Genomic DNA, 21,882 nt, shown 5'->3' with positions numbered 1-21,882 from the left:
ATATTTATTTAATTTTGAACTTTGAACGTGTTCAGTTGTTTGTGTAGGTGTATATTAGTATTTACATCATGATTATTAACTCACTGATTACAGATTAAATGACTTGCTAATGTGGAAATCATATCCACCAGAAGAGGCTTATTTTTGTTTGAGCTCTGAGTTTACATAATGCCTAGTATGTACAGAAAACAAAATTACATGGAAGGTGGTTTGACTGCAGTGAACTGCTGGTCTAGATCTTTCTGCTCCCAGTGAAAATTCTTTAATTTCACTCCATGGATTAAAATAACATTAAAAATATTTTAAATTAAAATTAAACTGTTTCCCCACAATGGGACCAGAGGAGGAACCACAGTGAGACAGTAAATAAAGCAAACATAAACCTTCTCAATCATCATGTTTTGATGAGAACAAAAAGTGGGATAACTGTACATAATAATTTTAAAAAATCCTTAGCAGCACCAAAAGTTCTGACTGTGCTAATACTAAGCTTACATACTAAGCTAAGCTTAAAATATGCCAAGAATGCAGGTAAAGCTGCTATTAATACTAATCATTAACTATATTAAAAGAAGGAAAACTATACAAATGTAACTACATTAAGATCTGTGTAGTATGAAAACTATTGTAGCTAGATCTGTGTAAATAAATTAATTTACACAGATCTATCACCCTTTCAAACTGCTCATGAAGCACGTCATGACCTATTTGAAATCTGCATATATCATGTGGCGATGGCGCATTCTGAACCCCTATTTTTCTCTTACTTCTAAAAGGCTCTGGAATTAACAAAAGACAAATACAAATGCTTGAATTTGTTCAAGGAAGCAGGTAGGAACATTTCAACTCATCTATGAAAGTGAAGAATGACAGCTGATTAAAGGACCAGTCATTGCTCTACAGGGTGGGCCATTTATATGGATACACCGTAATAAAATGGGAATGGTTGGTGATATTAAAGTCCTGTTTGTGGCACATTAGTATATATGAGGGGGCAAACTCCTCAAGATGGGTGGTGACTATTTAGAAGTCGGCCATCTTGGATACAACTTTTTTTTTTTTTTAGGAAGAGGGCTATGTGACACATCAAACTTATTGGTAATGTCACAAGAAAAGCAATGGTGTGATTGGTTTCAACATAACTTTATTCTTTCATGAGTTATTTACAACTTTCTCTTTGTTCACAGCCATTGACATGTCGAAGAGGTTAACACGTGAGGACCGGATCGAAATTGTGTTGATATCTGGTGAACGCAGTAACCGGGTCATTGCAGCAGATTTCAATGCAAGACACCCTACGAGACCACCCATCTCCCATGCTACAGTTAGCAAACTGCTTGCTAAGTTTCATGAAACTGGTTCAGTGTTGGATTTGCCAAAATGTGGACGCAAGAAAACTGTCACTAATGAAGAAACATCAGTGGCTGTCCTAGCTTCATTTAGCAAGAACCCACAGCGTAGCACTCGCCGCATGTCACTGGAGAGTAGCATTAGTCGAACATCCCTTTGGTGGATATTAGCTAATCACAAATGGCACCCTTACCAACTCCAGCTACTGGAGCATCTCAACGAAGATGACCCAGATCGGCGCACAGAATTTGCAGAATGGGCAAAACAAAAATTGGAACAGGACACTCAGTTCACGCAGAAGATTTTGTTCAGTGATGAGGCAAACTTTTATGTGAATGGTGAAGTTAACAAACAAAACCACCGCTATTGGTCCGACACTAACCCACATTGGATGGATCCCTCCAAGACTGTTGGAACAACAAAAGTGATGGTTTGGTGTAATATATGGGGTACAACGATAGTGGGTCCATTCTTCATCAATGGAAACCTCAAGGCCACTGGATATTTGAAATTGCTACATGATGACGTGTTACCCTCTCACTGAAGCTGGCATGTTTCTTGAGTTTTTCCAGCAAGATGGTGCACCACCACATTATGGGTGCCAAGTCAGAGCATTCCTAGATGAACAGTTTTCTGGAAAGTGGATTGGTCGTTGTGGGCTAGTTGAATGGCCCCCAAGGTCTCCCGATCTGACCCCCTTAGACTTTTATCTTTGGGGTCATCTGAAGGCAATTGTCTATGGTGTGAAGATACGAGATGTGCAGCACCTGAAACTACGGATACTGGATGCCTGTGCTGGCATTTCTCCTGCGGTGTTGCTATCAGTGTGTAAAGAGTGGGAGAAGAGGGTTGCATTGACAATCCAACACAATGGGCAGCACACTGAACACATTTTATAAGTGGTCAGAAACTTGTAAATAACTCATGAAATAATAAAGTTACGTTGAAACCAAGCACACCATTGTATTTTTTGTGACATATTGTCACATGGCCCTCTTCCTATTGAAAAAACAAAAGTTGTATCCAAGATGGCCGACTTCTAAATGGCCACCATGGTCACCACCCATCTTGAGGAGTTTGCCCCCTCACATATACTAATGTGCCACAAACAGGACTTTAATATCACCAACCATTCCCATTTTATTACGGTGTATCCATATAAATGGCCCACCCTGTATATAATGTCATTGCTCTAACTAGAAAAACACCGGCAATGCTTAAAAACAGATAAATGATGACGGTCAGCAGACTTCCAAGATAATCAACATGTCATGGACATAACTGTGAAGTAGTTTGGGTCATTTGGGGGTGATTTTCTTCCCTACTAGTGGTGAGAAGACAAACTGCATGATGCCTTTAAAAGATTTAGGCTTTACATTAATGTGTATGAATTGGGTCCTGTTCCAGAAACAGGTTCAGTGAAAACTCACTCATTTTCTTTCGGACTCCTCCAGCTGTTTGACTCTTGCATTCATTTTTTCATTTGTAAAGTCTGTATCAAAGCTGTGTGTCTGTGATTGTTCATGTCACATCTACAAAAAATGTTTCCAGATCTTCTTCCTCTATCAGACATTCTCTCCATACCTGAGAGTGTCCAGTCTCCAGCGTGGATCCTTCAGCCCACTCGACAGCAGCTTCATTCCTGAGTCTCCTGGATGGTTGTAGCTCAGGTCGAGCTCTCTCAGATGGGAGGGGTTGGAGCTGAGAGCTGAAGCTAGTGAAGTACAGCCTTCCTCTGTGATCAGACAGCCTGACACACTACAGACACACAAAGCAGCAAAACGTCTGTAAACACTTCACTGAATAATAACAATTATTATTATTATTATTATTATTATTATTATTATTATTATTATTATAACAACAATTATACTTTAATTACTGTTTTTTTAATACAATAACACGTAGGCTGTGTTGTTAGCCATTAAGGACAAAAAGCAAGGGAATGCTAAGGCAAGGATTAAATGGTGAAGAAAGAATGTTGGAAAGGATTCAGGGGAGGAAATGAGTCAGGCTATGGGTGGTAGGAAAGAGTTACAAGATAACTATAAAAGCACAGCTGATGCTGTGAAGGAAACTCAGAAGAAGGTGGCTGGCGTATCCTCTGGACAGAAGAAATAAGACAAGAAGGCTTTATAATTGGGATGGACCGATCTGATATACAGTATCAGTATCGGTCCGATACTGACCTAAATTATTGGATCGGGGGTCATGGCGTCCACCTGAACGGTAGTGAGACTTCGAGCTCCGACCTCAACGTCCTTTAAGTACGCCTAAACAGCGGTTAAAAGCCAACCTCTTAGCGGCTGCCTCACCGACCTAAGCTTCTGCTTTGATCTAAACAGCCAGGATGCCGACTAAATATAGGTCCAAGCCTAAAACAGCCGGAAAGGATGGATCAGACGACGATCCTAGCAACGAACCTGAAACCGAGAAAATGGAAGGAGCTAGTGCTAGCTCCCAACAGACCGAGGCGAGTGTTTTGGCCGCAATTCAGTCGCTGAAAATTCACTTCACTGCTCAACTGCAAGAAGTTTTAACATCAAACCAAGAAATAAAAGACGTAATTGGAGTGTTTTCAGAGAGGCTCACCTCAGCAGAAACTCGCATCAGTAAAGTTGAAGACGATGTCTCTTCTCTCACAAGTAAAGAGGCTTCCCTTCATAAGAAACTTCAGGAACTCCAGCTAAAGGTGGATGACCTCGAAAATAGAAGCCGAAGATCCAATCTGAGACTCTTTGGATTACCCGAGAATACTGAACAAGGAGAAATTACAATATTCTTGCAAACATGGTTAATGGATGTTTTGGGACGGGACGCACTCCCATCCCCACCTATCATTGAATGAGCACACAGGCTACAAGGCCGAAACACTCCAACTGGCCCACCTCCTGTGATCATCATGAAATTCTTGAATTATCAAGACAAGATGAGGGTGATGAGAGCGGCACGTCTGAAGGGAAAAATAACGCACAACAGATATCACGTTATGTTTTTCCCTGATCTGTCAACGGAGGTCCAGAAACAGCGAAAACAATACAACCAGGTAAAACAACAACTCCGTGAAATGCACATAAACTTCGGACTGATCTTTCCAGCAAAAATGAGGATTTTCCAACATGACAACAGGCTCCTTTTCCACACACCAGCGGAGGTGGAAGATTTCATACGAAAAGTCCGGCAACAAAACGAGGGATAAACTTCACGCCCACTCAGAAACGCTACCATATCAAATACGTGTAACTCTGATGAACAATTCCAAATTGGACATACAATGGCTGCTGGTGTACAGGTATGATATAGATGGCCTTAGATATATTATGTTTAAATCTTTTCATTCATTTACATTGTGTGGCCACTTCTTTAGTTAATATGGTCGGACCTAAGTTTGAAGCTTCAATCATGAGGACGCTTCATCAGCTCCTTTACATGGATCTGATGCATACCCAAGCCGCAATGACTTTGGGGGGGAAGGTTTTGAGACCTACACCCATGGGAGGTCTCTGGGTTGTTGTTTTTTGTTTTGTTTTTTTTGTTTATAAGAGATTGTTTTTAAAGTATAGTGCTCTTGAAATAAGAATTTGTGAGCTTCGACAGGAGAGACGAGATGTAGTCAAACCCAGGTCACTAAGGGCACAAACTGTATGAGTAGTTATTCAAATATTGAACTAATTTCCTGGAATGTAAGAGGCCTTAGGAAATATATTAAACTGAAAAGAGTAATGGATAGAATAAAACAATATCACCCAAAGATAGTTTTTATTCAAGAAACACACTTACTCGCGAGTGAAACTGACCGGATAAGGAGGAGATGGCCAGGTCAGGTTTTCTTTAGCCACTTCTCAACATATGCTAGAGGAGTGGCAACACTCATTCATAAATCAGTGCCCATGTGTATGAAAAAAACCATCTTGGACCCTGCAGGGAGATTCATTATTCTACAATGCTCCGTACTGAACCAAGATTTAATATTAGTTAATGTATATGGCCCCAATATTGACGACCCCAGCTTTTATAATAATCTATTCCTCTCTATTGCAGCCCTCCACGGTGAGATTATTATTGGGGGGGACTTTAATTGTACCCTGGAGCCTAGGCTTGATAGATCATCAGGTTTAGACTCCTCCCACCCAAAATCTAGACAAGCCATACAACACTTTATGTCGGAATTGAATCTTAAAGATACAGTGGGGCAAAAAAGTATTTAGTCAGCCACCGATTGTGCAAGTTCCCCCACCTAAAATGATGACAGAGGTCAGTAATTTGCACCAGAGGTACACTTCAACTGTGAGAGACAGAATGTGAAAAAAAAATCCATGAATCCACATGATAGGATTTGTAAAGAATTTATTCGTAAATCAGGGTGGAAAATAAGTATTTGGTCAATAACAAAAATACAACTCAATACTTTGTAACATAACCTTTGTTGGCAATAACAGAGGTCAAACGTTTACTATAGGTCTTTACCAGGTTTGCACACACAGTAGCTGGTATTTTGGCCCATTCCTCCATGCAGATCTTCTCGAGAGCAGTGATGTTTTGGGGCTGTCGCCGAGCAACACGGACTTTCAACTCCCGCCACAGATTTTCTATGGGGTTGAGGTCTGGAGACTGGCTAGGCCATTCCAGGACTTTCAAATGCTTCTTACGGAGCCACTCCTTTGTTGCCCGGGCGGTGTGTTTTGGATCATTGTCATGTTGGAAGACCCAGCCTCGTTTCATCTTCAAAGTTCTCACTGATGGAAGGAGGTTTTGGCTCAAAATCTCACGATACATGGCCCCATTCATTCTGTCCTTAACACGGATCAGTCGTCCTGTCCCCTTGGCAGAAAAACAGCCCCATAGCATGATGTTTCCACCCCCATGCTTCACAGTAGGTATGGTGTTTTTGGGATGCAACTCAGTATTCTTCTTCCTCCAAACACGACGAGTTGAGTTTATACCAAAAAGTTCTACTTTGGTTTCATCTGACCACATGACATTCTCCCAATCCTCTGCTGTATCATCCATGTGCTCTCTGGCAAACTTCAGACGGGCCTGGACATGCACTGGCTTCAGCAGCGGAACACGTCTGGCACTGCGGGATTTGATTCCCTGCCGTTGTAGTGTGTTACTGATGGTGACCTTTGTTACTTTGGTCCCAGCTCTCTGCAGGTCATTCACCAGGTCCCCCCCCGTGTGGTTCTGGGATCTTTGCTCACCGTTCTCATGATCATTTTGACCCCACAGGATGAGATCTAGCATGGAGCCCCACATCGAGGGAGATTATCAGTGGTCTTGTATGTCTTCCATTTTCTGATGATTGCTTCCACAGTTGATTTTTTCACACCAAGCTGCTTGCCTATTGTAGATTCACTCTTCCCAGTCTGGTGCAGGTCTACAATACTTTTCCTGGTGTCCTTCAAAAGCTCTTTGGTCTTGGCCATGGCGGAGTTTGGAGTCTGACTGTTTGAGGCTGTGGACAGGTGTCTTTTATACAGATGATGAGTTCAAACAGGTGCCATTCATACAGGTAACGAGTGGGGGACAGAAAAGCTTCTTACAGAAGATGTTACAGGTCTGTGAGAGCCAGAGATTTTCCTTGTTTGAGGTGACCAAATACTTATTTTCCACCCTAATTTACGAATAAATTCTTTACAAATCCTGCCATGTGAATTCATGGATTTTTTTTTCACATTCTGTCTCTCACAGTTGAAGTGTACCTCTGGTGCAAATTACTGACCTCTGTCATCATTTTAAGTGGGGGAACTTGCACAATCGGTGGCTGACTAAATACTTTTTTGCCCCACTGTATATGGAGATTAAGAAATCCAACAGGGAGAGAATAATCTTGCTACTCAGCCAGTCATAATAGCCGCAGTCGCATAGATTATTTTCTGATTTCAAACTTTCTTATTTCCAGAATTAACAGCTGTTCATATAAAAGTGTGCTTATATCTGACCATTCATTAACTACGCTTAACTTTTCAGTTACAACAGCTTTTAGACGTAACCCTATTTGGCGTTTAAAACCACACTGGCTGCAAAATCAAAAATTTTTGGAATATGTAGGTAAAAATATTGATGACTATTTTTACTTTAATAAATCCGAAACCACAGCCTCAGTAAGATGGGAAGCCTTTAAGGTTTTTATTCGTGGGCAGATGATAAGCTACACCAAAAGCAAAGAAAATAAAAATTATACTGAGATGTTGGACCTCGAAGGTCAAATAAAAGAAATGGAACTTGAGATAAACCTGAATGACTCTAAAGAAAACCAACAAAAACTTTTAAGATTAAAAGCAAAATATGATAAATTAACTACTGAGAAAGCCTCAGGAGGACTCATTAGACTGAGACAGACCTACTATGACCAAGGGGAAAAGGCAGGAAAACTTTTAGCATGGCGCATAAAAACGCTACTGAACGAACAAACAATAAATGAAATTAGAACTGCAGACGAAAACACCACAGATCCTTATAGAATAAATGAACTCTTTGAACTCTATTACTCACAACTATATACCTCAACAGGAGATACGACTCGAGAATCATTAGAATCCTTCTTTGACTCAATAAGTACCCCTTCACTCCTTGAAGAAGCTCGATGTGAATTAGACTCTCAGTTATCTATGAATGAACTGTCGATCGCAATTGATAAATTAAAAATGGGAAAAACTCCCGGCCCAGATGGAATTCCACTAGACCTTTTCAAAATATTTAAAGACAAATTAATATCCCCTTTGTACGACATGCTGGTGGAAAGTTATGATCTAAAAGAGCTTCCCCCTTCCTTGCGTAATGCACTCATAACGGTATTCCCTAAGCCTGGGAAACCGCCTACAAAATGTGAATCTTATAGACCAATCTCATTAATAAACTCTGACGCCAAGATAATAAGCAAAGTACTGGCAAACAGACTTGAACGGTACCTTCATCTTCTCGTTGATACTGACCAGAATGATTTTGTAAAAGGCCGACAAACGCAGCATGGTATTCGCAGAGTACTGAATGTACTTTACTCAAACTCAGAACATCTAGACATGGCTTTGCTTTCCTTAGACGCAGAAAAAGCTTTTGATAGGATCGAACATAACTATCTCTATAAGGTACTGTCTCAATTCGGCTTTGGCAGTTACTTCATGACCTGGGTCAAAATATTATATAATAAACCTATAGCCTCAGTTAGAACTAACAACATCATATCTAGACCATTCTATCTAGGTAGAGGTACACATCAAGGCTGTCCCCTTTCGCCTCTTCTCTTCGTCCTAGCAATAGAACCATTGGCTATTGCGATAAGGAACAATCAAAATATCTCTGGTATTAGAACAAATAATATTGAGTTAAAAATTGGATTATTCGCGGATGATATTATTTTAATGCTATCTAAGTTAAAGAGCTCAATTCCCCAGCTACTTAAAACAATTAACTCCTTTGGCAAGATCTCCGGTTATAAATTAATGAATCCAAATCGGCCATCCTCTTCTTTAATCATTCTGAAAGAACTAAACCACCTATTCAAACAACGTTCCAAATTGCCAGAGACAGTTTTACCTATCTAGGTATAAAAATCACTCCAAAAATTAATGATTTGGTACATGCAAATTACTCTCCTACTATCAACTCTGTTGTTGACTTAATCAATAGATGGTCTATGTTGCCAATCTCGTTGATTGGACGAGTAAATATTCTCAAAATGAACGTCCTTCCAAAATTTCTATATCTCTTCCAAGTCATTCCTCTCAGCCCTCCAGATGACTTCTTCACAAAGGCAAAAACAATATTCATTAAATTCATTTGGAATAACAGACGAGCCAGACTGCGTCTTTCGCTACTATATCTTCCGTATGATAGGGGAGGTCTTTGTGTTCCAAACCTCAAACGGTACTACTGGGCTGCACAGCTCTCCGCGGCCTCATGCTGGTTTTCAACAACAACCCTACCCTGGGTAAATTTAGAAAGGACAAGTACTACCCCCTTACCACTCAGCACGTACTTGTACTCTGCAAAGTATAAAGATCTGATGAAAGATACATCAAACCTCTTCGTTAAAAATACCATTCGTGTGTGGTTCGACGCACTCAAGTTTAAAAATGAAATGCCAGCACTATCCCAATTCTCACCTATCTGGGGCAATAGGGCCTTTAAACCCGGTTGGAAAGATTTGGGCTTTAAAATGTGGGCCGACAGAGGCCTGTGTAAAGTTGCAGACCTATTTGACAAGGATACCTTACTATGTTTCAATGGCTTGACACAGAAATTTGACATCCCAACCAAACATTTCTTTAAATTTCTCCAAATTAGAAGCTTCATTTCAAAAACCCAAAAATCCCCAACATTGCCCACTCTAAACTCATTAGAAGATATAGCAATAAACCATCAGCTGAAGAAGGGTTTAATATCTCGCTTCTACAGTAACCTCAGAGAGGGCTCTCAAACATCCTCAGAAAAAGAAAGACTTGCATGGTGTCAAGACTTAGAGTGCAGAATAACTACAGAGGAATGGCAAAAAGCTTGCTTGAAAGCCCAAACACAATCTATAAACACTCAATTTAAACTAATCCAGTACAAATGGTTAATGAGAACATATATTACCCCAACATTATTAAACAAATTTGACCCCCAAACTCCGGACATATGTGTTAAATGTGGGGAAAAAGGCACACTGATGCACTGCCTGTGGGAATGCTCAGTAATCCAAAAGTTTTGGAAAGAAGTTTTAGAAGTAATTGCACATATCACAAGTGTCAAATTGAATCTATGCCCTAAACTATGCATCCTAGGAATTTTCCCCGCCGAAATCCAGCTGAGAAAAGTTAACCAAAAAACCACAATCTTCTGCCTGCTACAGGCGAAATACAGCATAGCCAAATCATGGAGATCCACTAGTAGACCACACTTGAGAACTTGGTTATCGACATTGTCAAAATCCCTTGCTTTGGAGAAACTCACGTCCATGATAAAGAGTAAACATGCTTCCTTTAAAAAAATGTGGGGAAATTTGTTATTTTTGGAAAGTGAGGAAATGATCGATAATGAACAGAAATGATTCTATCCAGTTAACCCGTATGGGAGAAGTAGTGCTGCAGCTGTTAAAGAGAACCTGGACTGCTAAATAGAAGGACAGGAGAAGGGTTGTGAAATTAAATGGACTGGAACTGAAGAGGACGTAGCTTATCATCGCAACCACTAATTTGGATGCCTCTCTAACTAACTTGACACCCATGGACTAAACTTCAGCCCGAAGCCCTGGAACAATGCACTTAAACCTAATGGCTCACTATGCTATAAGTCGTTGTTTTTTTTTCCCTGGAGCACTATCTGTCAACCTTTGTTTTTTTTGGTTTTTTTTTTTTTTCTTTGGGGGGGGGGGGGGGGGGGGTATTTTGGTTTGCATACATTTTTTTTTGTAATAATATCTGAATGATTTTCATGGGAGACTATATATATAACTATATCTATGTGTCCTCCGGACTTTGTTTATTTGCGATGTACATGCATTGCTGTTGTACACTCAAGTTTTTTTGCTTTTTTTTTTTTTTGCTTTTTTTTGTTTTTTGTTGATGAAAAGGCAATAAATAAATCTTTATAAAAAAAACAAAAACAAAATATTTTCCTAAATTATTGGATCGGATATGGGTGAGAAATAAAAAATGTAACCCAATCCATTAAATATCACAAAAGCACCTCACAAAACTTGCCACATGGCATAGCCCAGGCAGTGACCTTAGCACGTCGGAGCAGTATTTGTCACATGATAGAGCAGCTGTTGCGTGCGAGACCTGTTGGCGGTGTGGCGTTACTTCACAATGAAAGCATTTGCAACCTCGCTACATGCTTTCAAACCGGCATTTCAGAAAGCTATCCCAGAGAAGTAAAGCAAGTGTGTAAGTTCATCTCTGAATGTTTGTGAAGCATTCCCACGTTAAGCTTAACAACTGATATGTGGAGCAGAGACATCTGTGCGTTGTGATTGTTAAGTCTGACTATACAATGGTTAGAGTCAAGTTTTACTTTGAAAAGAACAGAGTTGCAGGTTAAACAGATTCTTGGTTTGAGAAAAAAAAAAAAAAACTATGAAAAACACTTTCCCCCCCCCCCCCATACTTGTGTTAAGTTTTGTATCGAAATTATATAAAATTCAACTTAAGGTTAAATGTGATAGAAGCAGCTTACACTGACATTCATCTTGATAAAAGATGTCATGAAGCTGTGTTTGCATTGATTTGTACTGCTTTACACTCTGGATGTCTATTTATGTTAAACTTTAAGTATAAAAGGGTCCATTCTACAACTTGGGGTTTTTTTTAAGTTGTGAATTATAAACATTATTTTGTGCTGATATTGCACTTCTTTTTTCAGAACTCTTTCTTTCAGAAGAGTTTTAGAAATCTGCATAAAACATGCATTTTAAAATACGTTTTGAATATTACTTTAAATACTTAAGATTTAAAGTTCTGCTAAAGGATTAAATAAAAAGATCAGTATTGCTGAACTGAACAGTATAAATGCACCTTAGAACACACATGCATCAACACTACATATGAGCGGGCGGAGGGAGGTTTGGAGTCTTCACACACCCCTATTCTCTGCTGCCTGTTGGAGCGGGGAGGCTAGGAGGAGTTGGCCATCCGATTAGGGTCTGGAATGTGGGGCTTCCCTGCTGCTCCTGAGTCGGGGCAGTCTGCTTCTCTTCACCGCAGGGAAAAGGGTAACACTATCTGGGTCTGGGTGCAGTTTCCCCCCTCCAGGGGCAAGGGTACCTAGACCTGGGGTATAGAGTACGCTTGGGGAGTGTGATTGTGTGTACAGTGTCTCTTTATGTCTGTCTCCACGTTGGGTGAGTGTTGAGTAATTGCATATGAGAGAATGAGGGTGGGAATGGATGTCTGTATCTGTGTGTGCCTGTATGTCTGTGTCTAAACAGTATGTCAGGTTGGGTATCAGACGCCACCTCTCTAGGGACATCTCAGGCCCTCCAAGGTATGGAGGCCTATCTTCGCCACCACTTCCCCTGCCAGTAGGCAGACGCCCTCAGACATTGGTGCATTGGTGGTTCTTTGTGTCCGGGGTGGGCGTCCAGGTACACACCAGCTCACTCCTTGGTGGCTGCTTGTCGGGGCCTTCGGGGGTGGGGTGCCCTCAGCCTGGGGCTCGGTCACTCTGGCCCAGCTGGCTGCCGGCGGAGCTCACGGGCACGTCACTGCAACCCCCCCTGGGTTCTGCTCCGCGGCTGCTGAGTGACCCCTCATCTGGGGCTCTCCTCAGCTCTTTCTGGGATAGTGACACGGCTGCCCCTCTGTTGGTCTTCCTTGGTCTCTTGTGTTCTGAGGGCCTTTGGATGTCTGGAGTTTTGATCTCCTCCATACCTGCTTCATGCCCTGGAGGACGGGTCTGTGGCTCCCCACACCCTCTAGCAGATCATTACATGAAGGAACCTTTTAAATACAAGCACGCTCATGTTCACAGGTGTACACACGGGTGCTCACACACACAAACTACACCCTTTTTGGCTCCTACCTCAAAGCACACTGTGCGCTGTCGATCTTATGTGCTGCACAATAATGTTTAATATTTAGTATATGCTGTGATATTCCCATAGATCATCGTGATGTTGTTTATTATGTTGCTCTTTTTTTTTTTCCTTCTGCTCGTTTTCTCTTTTTTTCTTAATTAACAGGCGATCAAGGTGATCAATATATGTATTTTTTGTCTGCTTATTTTGTTTGTTTTTTGCCCTTTATCCCCGTCCTTCAAAAAAAAGTATTGCTGAACTGCGAAATATTTTGGGTGCAGTGTATTTTTTGCATACGAGTGTAATAGAATAGCTTTAGTGTTTTGTCTTTTTAAATTTGGGTATGAACCTATACAAAATGCAGCAAGATATAAAAAAAAAAACAAAACAGTTTTATTGATTGTAAAATAGACTATATCGGATTCATATCGGTATCGGCAGATAGACAAATTTATGATATCGGTCTTGTATCGGACATAAAAAATTGGTATCGTGCCATCTCTACTTTATAATGGAATTACAATATACACACAAATATTGAAAGAAAGAGGTTAACAAAGGAAAAGGGGGCTAGTTATAGAAATTAAGAAAGACAAAGGTATAGGAAGGTGTATAGCAAAAGAAAAATAGCAAAAGCAAAGGAAAAGACGTGTATGTGTGAGGAAGGATGAAAAAAAGATTTGTATCTTGATCTAGTTTAGAATCAGGTAGTGCAGAGGATTAGTAAGGTAGAAGTGATGGCAGCTAGAAAGAGGATTAAAGGCAGTCCAGATGACATACTCGTATCAGTATGGCGATATCTAGGAGACAGAGCAGTGAACTTTCTGACCAGACTATTTAAAACAATCTTACAGGGTTAGAGGTTGCTTGTTGAATGGAGTAGTATTATACTGTACTATACTGAGTTGCAGGGGTCTTTATCTTTCAATCTAAGGTACCCTACCAGAAGTCTGGTAGCTTGAGTGTCCTGCACAGCATCTTTGCTGTTCCTAGAACTGTGCTTTTCTGGACAGAGATCTCGGATGTTGTTCCTGGGATCTGCTGAAGCCAGCCGCCTAGCTTGCGAGTCACTTCATCAATTGCATTGAATACAACTGGGACCCCTGTTACCTTCACCCTACACATCTTCTCGAGCTCTTCTCCGAGCCCTTAGTATTTCACTAACATCTTATGTTCCTTCTTCCTGATGTTGCTGTCAGTATTGCTATGTCTATCACAAGCTATCCTCCATCCTCTGCTTGTCTACCACTACTATGTCTGGTTGGTTAGACATTACCATTTTTTCCGTCTGTATCTGGAAGTCCCGTTTTGATCTCACGACTTCCAAGCCATACTCAGCACAGATGTTTCTGTATACTATGCCGGCAACTTGGTTATAGCGTTCCATGTCTGCCTTGCCTGCTAGCATCTTGCACCCAGCTGTTATGCGGTGGATAGTCTTAGGGACTTTTTTAAACAGCCTGCACTGGGGGTCTTGTCTGGTGCGGATAGACCCCAGCCTCTATGGATTGTTCTGAGAGCTTGTTTTGTGCTGCCATGATTAGTACTTCCGTGCTGTCTTTCAATCCAGCCACTAATAGAATTTCTGGATGTCAGCCTATTCCTCATCTGCCGGTGATACATACAGTGCCTGTCCTTCAATGAGTGCTCCTCCTCTTGCTCCTCTTCCTTCTTGGGTTTTTGCTGCCTGAGGTATTCACTGAGCATGCAGTTGGTTGGGGCCATCTTCCTGATGTATTCATGGATGTTCACTGTCTCATCCTAGACTGTGGTGCTGACACTCACTAGTCCCCGGCCTCCCGGGTTCTGCTTAGCATACACCCCTCAGGGTGCTGGACTTGGGGTGAAACCCTCCATGCATGGTTGATGGAGCTTCCTTGTCTTGATGTCAGTGGCTTCTATCTCCTCCTTTGGCCAGCTTATTATCCTAGCAGGATACCTGATCACGATAGCCTGAATCTTGTTCTTACCGTTCAGCTGGCTCCTCAAGACTTGCCTGACCCTCTGCAGGTACTTGGTCACTGCAGCTTTCCTAGCAGCCTCTTTGTAGTTCCCATTTGCCTATGGGATTCACAGGTACATGTAGCTCTCCACATTGCCTGCGATGTTGCCTTCTGGTAGTTGGATCCCCTGAGTTCTGATTACCTGATGTCTCATTCACTCTCGGTATACAGCTTGATGTCATCCATGTACAGGAGGTAGCTGACAACTGCTCCATTCCATAGTCTGTATCCGTAGCCAGTCTTGATAATGAGCTCACTAAAGGGGTTCAGGCCTATGCAGAACAACAGTGGGGAGAGAGCATCTCCTTGGGAGATCCTGCACTTGATGGTCACTTGTGCTATGGGCTTGAAGTTGGCCTCTAGTGTTGTATGCCACATCCCCACTGAGTTCCTGATGAGTTCCTGAAGAAGCTTGAAATGTACTAAGGGCTCAGAGAAGAGCTCATGAAGATGTGGAGGGTGAAGGCAATAGTGGTCCCAGTGGTAATTCGAGCACCTAGTGCAGTGACCCCCGAAGCTAGGCAAGTGGCTCAAGCAGATCTAAGTATCAACATCCAAGATCTTTGTCCAGAAGAGTGTAGTCCTAGAATTAGCAAAGATATTGCACAGGACCCTCAAGCTGCAGGCCTCTGGAAGAGGACCCAAGCTTGAAGGATAGAATGCCCGCAGGGGCGAGAAGAGAATTATTTATTTATTTTTAAAATTTTTATATGCATAATGAAATCTGGATTATCATTCTACAATTTCTTCTCTTACTGGCCATATTATATTAGATATAGTGTTTAGTTCAGTTTTGAAAGGTGCCTTCATAAACAAAAGGTGAATGAGAAATGGAAAGAATTTAACCAGGTGTGTTCACCTGGAGCTGAATTAGACAAACACTCCAAAGCTGAGGCTGTTTAGATGGTGATTAAAAGTCACAGAAGAATTCTTCACCCTCCTTACGCTAACACAGAGCAAAATCTGTTATGGTCTAGCATGTGGTCTCGGTTCTTGAGACTTTGAAATGCTGTGATAACTTTGTATATACATCTCCTGATTTGTGAATATCAATTATTTTTCCTCAAGTCTACACTGATTTCTTTTGGGGGAAATAATGTTGATCATAATATTTTTTTTCTGAAATAATAGTACATGCAAATATAAATAATCTGTGCTTTTTAAACAACACTAGTATATTTAGAAATGCCATATTGAAAATTCCTTGCTCTGTTAACAAAAAGCAGTGAAAAGAATGACAAAAACACCAAATGTAACTTTAACTGCCAATAGGTCACTAAACAATTCTATAAGGGTTAGTTGTGAAAAAAATCCAAGTAACATTATAAACAATCTGTGAAAAATTCTGAATTCTGACCTGAGGGTTTCTAGTGTACATTGAGAACTATCCAGTCCTGCAGACAGAAGCTTCATTCCTGAATCCTGTAGGTCATTGTTACTCAGGTCCAGCTCTTTCAGAGTAGAGGAGTGGAAGTTTACAACTGAGGACATAACTTCACAGCTTCTTTCCAAGAGGTTACAGCCACTCAGTCTGAAAAAAGAAAAAACACTTATCATTAAAATATGTCAAGAATTGTTCTCTGTCTTTCATGTGTGTGTGTGTGTGTCGTTGTGCTCTAAAATTCATGGTTAACCAAAAACCTTTAAATTCTAGCCTTGAGCAAAGTTAAACAAGCTCAATAAAAAGCTCAATAAAACAAAGTTGCCCCCCCCCCCGTTTCCTTTCTTTTTCTTAAAAAACAAATAAATTAAAAAAAAAAAAAAATCAGCTTTTCGACTCAGAATCATACTTTTAATGCACTGTTAAAGACATCTAAATGTATTAAAGGCACATGTTTATTTATTTATTTTATTCATTATTATTCTTATTATTCACATGAGTACATGTATAACAGAGCAATTTCAGAGCTGTGGACAAAACAGGACAGAGCAACACAACGGTCACCAACTCCTGCACCACTAGGAAAACCAACACAGACAAAGACCAAGGTCCCCCAACTGACTCCAATCGATAAAGATTTATACAATATTCCTATATTCAGTTTCCTGTCCATTCCTCATACATGCCACAATGCCACTGTCATCTGAGTATTTCTGCATGTGGCACGACTCAAATGAAAATGCCACTGTATTTCAAGTCTGCTGCATAAAATGTCGAAAGGAATGGAGAAAGGGTGTGGATGTGTGCATGTAGAGGTGAAGGATGTAAGGGAAGAGCATCATTCACTTCATTGTGTTGTTTGTACACACACTCTCTGAGATCAAGTTTGTCTTTGACATCAGTCTCAGTCAGTGTAGAACAGGGGTCGGCAACCCTGGGCACGCGTGCCACAGCTGGCACAAGAAGGGTTAACTGATGGCACGCCCATAGCTGGATTGGCCATCAGGCATACCGGTGATGGTGATTTGTTGCTTTTGTAATGGTATTGTTAGGTAATAAATATATAATCTTAAATGTTGTGACTGACTTCAAAACAATGTCGGACTCTGTAGTTTTCTCTGGTCCCCTCCCCAATCAGACCAGGAGTGACATGTTTAGCCGCATGTTCTCCTTAAATTGCTGGCTGTCTGAGTGGTGTCCCAGAAACGATGTGGGCTTCATAGATAATTGGCAAACCTTCTGGAGGAAACCTGGACTTGTTAGGAGAGACGGCATCCATCCCAATTTGGATGGAGCAGCTCTCATTTCTAGAAATATGGACAAATTTATTAAACCCCCCAAAATATGACTATCCAGAGTTGGGACCAGGAAGCAGAGTTGCAGTCCTACACGCCTCTCTGCAGCTTCTCTCCTCCTGCTACCCCCCCCCCCCCAAAAAAAACCCCATCTCCATAGAGACTGTGTCAGCTCCCAAACAGACAAAAAACAAACTAAAAACCAGCAACAAACAACTTAAACATAAACTATTACAAAGAAAGAACAATAAAGTATCCACATCTGAACCAAAGAGTAAAACAGTGAAATGTGGATTATTAAATATTAGGTCTCTCTCCTCCAAGTCTCTGTTAGTACATGACTTAATAATTGATCAACAAATTGATTTACTCTGCCTTACAGAAACCTGGTTGCAGCAGGATGATTATGTTAGTTTAAATGAATCAACACCCCCGAGTCATTCTAACTACCAGAAATCTCGAAGCACAGGCCGAGGGGGCGGTGTGGCAGCAATTTTTCACACCAGCCTATCAATTAATGAAAGACCAAGACAGACTTTTAATTCATTTGAAAGCCTGATGCTTAACATTGTCCACCCCAGCTGTGAAACTCAGAAACCAGTCTTACTTGTTATCATCTATCGTCCACCTGGGCCTTACACAGAGTTTCTGTCTGATTTCTCAGACTTTATATCTAATTTAGTTCTGAGCTCAGATAAAATAATTATTGTGGGTGATTTTAACATCCATGTAGATGCTAAAAATGACAGCCTCAACATGGAATTTAATCTGTTATTAGACTCAATTGGTTTCTCTCAAAATGTAAAAGAACCCACCCACCACTTTAATCACACTCTAGATCTTGTTTTAACATATGGCATAGAAACTGAACATTTAACAGTGTTTCCTGAAAACCCTCTCCTGTCTGATCATTTCCTGATAACATTTACATTTACAATAATTGATTACACAGCGGTGGAGAGTAGACTTTATCAAAGTAGATGTCTTTCTGAAAGCGCTGTAACTAAGTTTAAGACTATAATCCACCCACTGTTATCATCTTCAATGCCCTGTACCAACATAGAGCAGAGCAGCTATCTGAACGCTACCCCAACAGAAGTCGATTATCTTGTTAATAATTTCACCTCCTCACTACGTACGACTCTGGATACTGTAGCTCCTGTGAAAACTAAGGTCTCTAATCAGAAGTACCTGACTCCGTGGTATAATTCTCAAACACGTACCCTAAAGCAGATGACTCGTAATCTGGAGAGGAAATGGCGTGTCACAAATTTAGAGGATCATCATTTAGCCTGGAGAAATAGTTTGCTGCTTTATAAGAAAGCCCTCCGCAAAGCCAGAACATCTTACTATTCATCACTGATTGAAGAAAATAAGAACAACCCCAGGTTTCTCTTCAGCACTGTAGCCAGGCTGACAAAAAGTCAGAGCTCTTTTGAGCCAACAATCCCTTTAACGTTAACTAGTAATGACTTCATGAACTTCTTCACAAATAAAATTTTTATCATTAGAGAAAAAATTACCAGTAATCATCCCACAGATGTAATATTATCTGCAGCTACTCTTAGTACCATTGATGTTAAGTTAGACTCTTTTTCTCCAATTGATCTTTCTGAGTTAACTTCAATAATTACTTCCTCCAAACCATCAACGTGTCTTTTAGACCCTATTCCTACAAAACTGCTCAAAGAAGTCCTGCCATTAATTAATTCTTCGATCTTAAATATGATCAACCTATCTCTAACGATCGGCTATGTACCACAGGCCTTCAAGCTAGCTGTAGTTAAACCTTTACTCAAAAAGCCATCTCCATACCCAGCAGTCTTAGCTAATTATAGGCCAATCTCCAACCTTCCTTTCATATCAAAAATCTTTGAAAGAGTAGTTGTCAAACAGCTAACAGATCATCTGCAGAGGAATGGTTTATTTGAAGAGTTTCAGTCAGGTTTCAGAGCTCATCACAGCACAGAAACAGCTTTAGTCAAGGTTACAAATGATCTTCTTATGGCCTCTGACAGTGGACTCATCTCTGTGCTTGTCCTGCTAGACCTTAGTGCAGCATTCGATACTGTCGACCATAATATCCTATTAGAGCGATTAGAACATGTATTACAGGTACTGCACTGCAGTGGTTTGTATCATATCTAGCTAATAGACTCCAATTTGTTCATGTAAATGGAGAGTCCTCTTCACACACTGAGGTTAATTATGGAGTTCCACAGGGTTCAGTGCTAGGACCAATTCTGTTTACATTATACATGCTTCCCCTAGGCAGTATCATTAGAAGACATAGCAAACATTTTCACTGCTATGCAGATGACACCCAGCTCTATCTGTCCATGAAGCCAGATAACACACACCAATTAGTTAAACTGCAGGAATATCTTAAAGACATAAAGACCTGGATGGCCGCTAACTTTCTGCTTCTTAATTCAGATAAAACTGAGGTTATTGTACTCGGCCCTGAAAAGCTTAGAAATATGGTATCTAACCAGATTCTTACTCTGGAGGGCATTACCTTGGCCTCCAGTAACGCTGTGAGGAACCTTGGAGTCATTTTTGACCAGGACATGTCCTTCAATGCACATATTAAACAAATATGTAAGACTGCATTCTTCCATTTGCGCAACATCTCTAAAGTTAGAAATATCCTGTCTCAGAGTGACGCTGAAAAACTAGTTCATGCATTTATTACTTCCAGGCTGGACTACTGTAATTCATTATTATCAGGATGTCCAAAATACTCACTGAAAAGCCTTCAGCTAATCCAAAATGCTGCAGCAAGAGTACTGACAAGGACTAGAAAGAGAGAGCATATTTCTCCGGTTTTGGCTTCCCTTCCTTGGCTTCCTGTTAAATCCAGAATTGAATTCAAAATCCTGCTCCTCACATACAAGGTCTTAAATAATCAGGCCCCATCTTATCTTAATGACCTTGTAGTACCATATCACCCTATTAGAGCACTTCACTCTCGCTCTGCAGGCCTACTTGTTGTTCCTAGAGTATTTAAAAGTAGAATGGGAGGGAGAGCCTTCAGTTTTTAGGCCCCTCTTCTATGGAACCAGCTTCCAGTTTGGATTCAGGAGACAGACACGATCTCTACTTTCAAGATTAGGCTTAAAACTTTCCTTTTTGCTAAAGCATATAGTTAGGGCTGGACCAGGTGACCCTGAATCCTCCCTTAGTTATGCTGCAATAGACATAGGCTGCCGGGGGATTCCCATGATGCATTGAGTTTTTCCTTTTCCAGTCACCTTTCTCACTCACTATGTATTAACAGACCTCTCTGCATTGAATCATATCTGTTATTAACCTCTGTCTCTCTTCCACAGCATGTCTTTTATCCTGTCTTCCTTCTCTCACCCCAACCGGTCGCAGCAGATGGCCGCCCCTCCCTGAGCCTGGTTCTGCTGGAGGTTTCTTCCTGTTAAAAGGGAGTTTTTCCTTCCCACTGTTGCCAAAGTGCTTGCTCATAGGGGGTCATATGATTGTTGGGTTTTTCTCTGTATCTATGAAGCGCCTTGAGGCGACTTTTGTTGTGATTTGGCGCTATATAAAGAAAATTGAATTGAATTGAAATGAAATGCTTATATGCTGATTATATTGGTTTATATAAGAGAGGCCCAGACTCCAGAGCAAGTATATAAATACCTAGGCTTCCGTTTGTACTTCAAACCTGAGGTTGTGTGTTTTGTGTTCAGGTCTCCATATCCCGGGTATGTAAAATAAAGATAATTTTTTTAAAGTAAAAAGAACACTTTTGAGTTGTGTCTTTCTTGGCCCTAAAGAATCCAAAAGAACAGAATTTAATACTATAAACAATTAAAGGTGGTGGGGATTGGCCAGATGCTGGCTGATGTGTAAAAATAACTCTTGGTGGTGGCTGTGGCGGAGCTTTCACAGAAGCTTGCAGGTGGATGAGGGAAAGGGGAGGCAGGAGGAGGAGAGACCCGAGGCGGTTGCTGTCAGATGAGCTGAACTTCAAGTAAGAAGTTATGACCTGCAGTCTATCTGGGTCAGATATAAACTAAGTTTAGGTGTAGTTTACTTTCGTTGTGCTGAATTTTTAACGTCAGTTACAACAACACGTACTGCGTACTAGATAGCATGACGGAGTTTTTATACAGCCAACGGCTGGGTGGGTGCTATGATGTTACTGATAGTGAACTTTATTTCATTCATAAGGTTTAGTTATTAGAGTTACCATCCGGTAAAAAACGGAATCGTCTCGTATTCAGAGAAAATATTCCACGTTTCGTATTGAGGTGAAAAGGAACGCACTTTGTCCTGTACTTCAGCTAAAATGGAAAAAGACACAAAGCTGGAGTTATTCTGCATCTTTACGCTGCAGCTGTT

General features: G+C 40.8%; 1 protein-coding gene across 1 annotated transcript in view; it reads right to left on the bottom strand.

Annotated features, from left to right (window-relative positions):
- LOC146546955 (NLR family CARD domain-containing protein 3-like) overlaps positions 1-21,882 on the bottom strand; it is a 45,558-nt gene that overhangs the window by 4,515 nt on the left and 19,161 nt on the right. The window contains exons 7-8 of the mRNA XM_085265361.1: positions 16,208-16,381; positions 2,935-3,108 (exon numbers count right to left, since the gene is read on the bottom strand). Coding sequence (XP_085121487.1) covers positions 2,935-3,108; positions 16,208-16,381 — 348 coding nt within the window. The remainder of the gene's footprint in view (positions 1-2,934; positions 3,109-16,207; positions 16,382-21,882) is intronic.

Source organism: Mchenga conophoros, linkage group LG23 (assembly GCF_057382185.1).
Source record: "Mchenga conophoros isolate Kocher_MC1m ecotype Shallow Benthic linkage group LG23, M_conophoros_male_GT1.1, whole genome shotgun sequence".
NCBI lineage: Eukaryota > Metazoa > Chordata > Actinopteri > Cichliformes > Cichlidae > Mchenga > Mchenga conophoros.
Note: the sequence above shows the minus strand (reverse complement) of the source record. Positions and strands in the feature narration are given on the sequence as shown.